General features: G+C 32.8%; 1 protein-coding gene across 1 annotated transcript; it reads left to right on the forward strand.

The window, feature by feature from the left end:
* Positions 1-4,038: 4,038 nt before the first annotated feature.
* On the forward strand, positions 4,039-4,377 carry LOC140431987 (uncharacterized). Its single transcript, XM_072519853.1, has one exon. The coding sequence runs from the start codon at positions 4,039-4,041 to the stop codon at positions 4,375-4,377; it is 339 nt and encodes a 112-aa protein (XP_072375954.1).
* The last annotated feature ends 474 nt before the right edge of the window (positions 4,378-4,851 follow it).

Raw genomic sequence — 4,851 nt, forward strand, 5'->3', positions numbered from 1 at the left:
CGCGCTATCTCAGAGTGGATGAATTGTATTTTTTAGGATTAGGCCTTAAGTTTTCTTGTCAGAATTTTAGGTTAACTGACTCAGTGTTAGGAGGCTTTGGAGTGAAGCTGAATACTCTAATAGAAGGTCTGATAGACAATGCTGAAATTAAACAGTATTTGGGAAACTCTAGCATTAGCTTACTTTAACAACAACAGTGTAAGTATAAAGGTAATTATCATAGAAATCACCATTCTTTTAAAAAACAAAAGGATTTGCCAAAATTAATTAAAGAAAATATCGATAGAGATTCTCTGGTACTTAGAAAGGCTGAGAAGGGAAATTGTGTTGTAATCCTAGAACAAATTTAATACATAGAGAAGATAGAATCTTTCTTTTCAGATAACAGTTTTGTAATTTTGGAAAAAAAATCCACTTAACACCTTTATTAATAAAACAAAAGCAATGGTTAAATTAATTAATGATACTATTACTAAATTTAACAACAGAAAGTTAACTGTATTTAATCATATAACACCTAGGTTATATGGACTTCCTAAAATCCATAAACACAATTGTCCCATAAGGCGTTGTAAGTTTCTGTAACACTCTAGTTTCTATATTATCAGAGTTTATTTACAACACAATTTAGTCTATCACTAATTTTAAACCTAAGTTCTTCATTACAAATTCTTTAGATCTAATAGAACGTTTAAATAACATTAAAATATAAGAGAGTTTATATTTAGTTTCCTTTGATGTTTCCAATTTGTTTACTTCAGTACTAAGAGATGAAACTTTACCTCTAGTGCACATCCTTCTAAACAATTGCAACATATCAGCAAAAGACAAAGATGCCATCTTAACTATGCTTAAATTTTGTCTTGATCAGGACTTCTTCCAGTTTAATCAAAAAATATATAAACAACCAACAGGTTTAGCGATGGGATCCCCATTATCATCTTTATTAGCTGATATTTTTTTAGACAGTTTAGAACAAAAATTTGTTAACAACAACACAATAGTTTTTTGGTCAAGATATGTTGATGATTGTATAGCTCTCATACAGAAAACCCAAGATGATACTTTACAAATTCTGGATGATTTTAATAACCTTCATCTTCATCATCTTCAACCTAACATCTCTTTTACACTAGAACCAGAATCTGACAATACGTTAAACTTCTTGGATATGGCTATATCTCGTAGAAAAGATTCTCTAGAGTACATAAAACCTACTCAAACAGATCATGTTATACATGAAACATATCCCGGGCACATGTTAAATCATCGGAGAACTAGAGAACGATATTAAATACGTGAATAGATTGAACGTAAAGATATTTGATATTACTGAGAAAAGATGGTCAATTAATTACATTTGTCAAAAAATCGCACGTTCTACTATTTGGATTACAATAATCTATAGCACAGACATGCTACCGAATTTATTTTAGACAAAAATAGGTCCGTATAGAGTAGTGATTTATAAAGTGGGCGCCACCGCCTACTAAATGGTACAATTACGTCCTTTGAGAGTGATGAATAACTGTAAAGGCATAAAAGCAGAGAAAATTTAGAAAAATTGATTTATATATGCCACTCACAAAGTTTAGTTTTTCTTTGAGCAACGGGGTGGACGTTACCTCGGTTCCCGCCTACTTCCTCACTTGCATTGAAGTATGAAAAATCGCGAACTGCTACTGTTCATGCAATGCCACTGAATCGCCGTTTCAAAATGATTTTTATAAATATATTTCAAAATAATAAAATCTATAAGGCAAAGAGTGAGACCTGCAATTCAATTATTATCAAATTCTGTAGCAAAAGTTATTATTTATGCTGGAGAAAATGGACTTATACTAAAAGATAGTACTGGAACACGAAATGCATATGGTGCAGAATTAGACAAGCAGGCACGTCTACTGGATGAAATGTCAGAAATAGTCAATTCAATGCGGGTTTGTAAACATAAAGCACTTATTCCATTTCACATAGGAATATTGAAAGAGTTACTTCCTTACCTACAAGCAAAATACAACGTTAACTATATTTTACCTTCGAGGTTGAATCGAGACTTGTTAGAGACTTTTTCCCTTATATTCGAGTAATGGGTGGTGCAAATAATCATCCTTCGCCAATAGATTTTGGATATAGATTAAGGTGGTATATTTTAGGAAAACATTCGACGGCGATCTTTACAGAATGTCGCAATACTTCTAGTAAATCTGGCATAAGTAACAGCTGACTAGAAAGTCCTCAGTTACCAAGCGATATTTCGGCGTCAGATAATATTTGCTTGGCACAAAAATTGCTGTCTAATTTGGTAGAAAAAACTGACGGTTCGAAAGAATCTCAGACATACATTTAAAGAAGCTCACTACTTGGAGGAGGATCATATAATTGACGATGACATTTTGAAAGTCGCAAGTATGTTGCTGGTTTTGTTGCATACAAATTCAAGCAGAAATATAGTTTAGTAAACCCTACAAAATTATGAGACATATATGGAACCAGATTGGCTACAGTCTCTAAAGGTTCTCTTTTGTACCCAAATGAAGAATTTTTTTAATTTCTAGAAATAAATTTTAATAATGTAGTATAAAATATTCAATAAATCTTTATTATGAATTGTCGGTCGGATTCATTACAGGCACATTGTAAATTAAGCCAATGTTGGAAAATAAAAAGTCAAAGTTCGAAGATATTCTGTAACACCTTCATTTAAAACAATTTTCAATAATTTTAAATGTTAAGTGGTTCAGAAAGTGTTTTTAATATTTAACCATTTACATACTTTGTTCAAAATATACAATACAATACAATATATCTATATATACACTACAATATATCTGATTATTCTAAACTCCAAGTGAAAAAGTTCTTAAGACAGGCCATTCACGTTCCGACTTTTAGTCCGACTAGTGGTCCAACTTCTGCAGTTGGATTAGTTGGACAACTAGTGGTGCGAGTCGAAACATCTAGTGGGACGACTTAAAGGTCCGACTTCCTACTGACGACGAAGTCGGAGCGTGAATGGTGAAGTTGGAAGTCGGATCACAGGTCGGATCGAAAATTTCCTCGGTCAGTTGACCTTCGACACCTGTTACGTATGAGATTTCTATGAATTACTTTACGAAAGATCCCTTGTTCGCAAATTATTAATAGAAAATAAACTTTCAATTGCACGAAAATTACCATTATTAAAATACACGATTCTTAATCATCATCTACTTTTTGTTAGGGCAAATAATTTTCCTTTCTGTATATATATTTCGGACAGTCCCACACAGGTACAATTTCCAACACTTCGGATTGGCTACAGAAGAATTATCAACAAACAACGAAAATTAAATCATGGTTGTAGCAAAGATCCCTGGTTCGCAAATAAATAATAGAAAATAACCTTTAATTGCACGAAAAAGTATTCCCATTAAAAATATACGACACACACACAACAAAATAAATCCCAGCTTCAATTTAAAACAAGTTTTTATTTCTTTCTAAAATAGAATATATCATCTACTTTTTGTTAGGGCAAATAATTTTCCTTTCTGTAGATATATTTCGGACAGTCCCACACAGGTACAATTTCCAACACTTCGGAGTGGCTACAGAAGAATTATCAACAAACAACGAAAATTAAATCATGGTTGTAGCAAAGATCCCTGGTTCGCAAATAAATAATAGAAAATAACCTTTAATTGCACGAAAAAGTATTCCCATTAAAAATATACGACACACACACAACAAAATAAATCCCAGCTTCAATTTAAAACAAGTTTTTATTTCTTTCTAAAATAGAATATACCTACACAAATCCTTAAAAACTATCATTTTTTCCTACATCTTAAAAAGTGTACACAAATCCTTAAAAACTATAATTTTTTCCTACATCTTAAAAAGTCATAAAAATCAAGAGACGAAAAAATTAATTAGTTCAGCCCTATAACATAACATTATAGACAAATAACTAGAGAAACGAAACCTAATTTTAAACATACATATCAACCGATTATTAACTCATGATAACGCCACATCTACTTCACGCCTTTCGTAATGAACAGTGAAGGAATTTTCGAATTTATCGATGTTTACAGAGATAATTTCTGTTTGTGGGATAGCGATAGTGCTTTATACGCGAATCGAAATGCGCGAAAAACAGCCCAACAACAGCTGCTGAATGTAATGTTGAAGTACGAAAACACTGCCAATGTAGCTTCTGTGCGTAAAAAAATTGACTCTCTACGTTCTATCTTCTTCAGAGAATATAAAAAAGTTCAAGTGAGTGAAAGTGGAACTGGTACCGGAGCAGACGAAGTGTACGTGCCTAATTGGGTGCACTACAATGAATTAAGCTTTTTGGCAGAAGTGCAGAGGCCAGCCAGAGCAGGCTGACACATTCACGCATGACGGTATCTTTTTTGAAAATGAGTGGACCAATTTTTTCCAGCAACAGCGAAAAAGTGAAGTTGTCCATTCTGAGGTAATTTTTGTAATCATCCTTCACAGGATCAACGAATAATTTTTTCATCACGTTGATAAAAAGAAGAGGAAAAAAAACATTTTTTCTTCTTTTTTTCAATTGATAAGGATAACAAGCACAATGCTGCCATTTTCCTTCTATTAATTATATTTTGCGTAGTCTTTTATCGATACATTTTTTGATTAAGCGATGTATACCGTCGTGAAAACAAACTAGAACTGAAGTTGGACCGCTAGTTGGATAGAAAGTCGGTACGTGAGTGGAGACGAATATCCAACTAACTATCCAACAACTTATAGTAGTACTACTAAGAGGGACCGCAAGTTGGAACGTGAATGCCCAGCATAAGGCATCTGAAATGATAGAGAAATGTACATAGAACATTT

Source organism: Diabrotica undecimpunctata, unplaced genomic scaffold (genome assembly GCF_040954645.1).
Source record: "Diabrotica undecimpunctata isolate CICGRU unplaced genomic scaffold, icDiaUnde3 ctg00002428.1, whole genome shotgun sequence".
Taxonomy (NCBI): domain Eukaryota; kingdom Metazoa; phylum Arthropoda; class Insecta; order Coleoptera; family Chrysomelidae; genus Diabrotica; species Diabrotica undecimpunctata.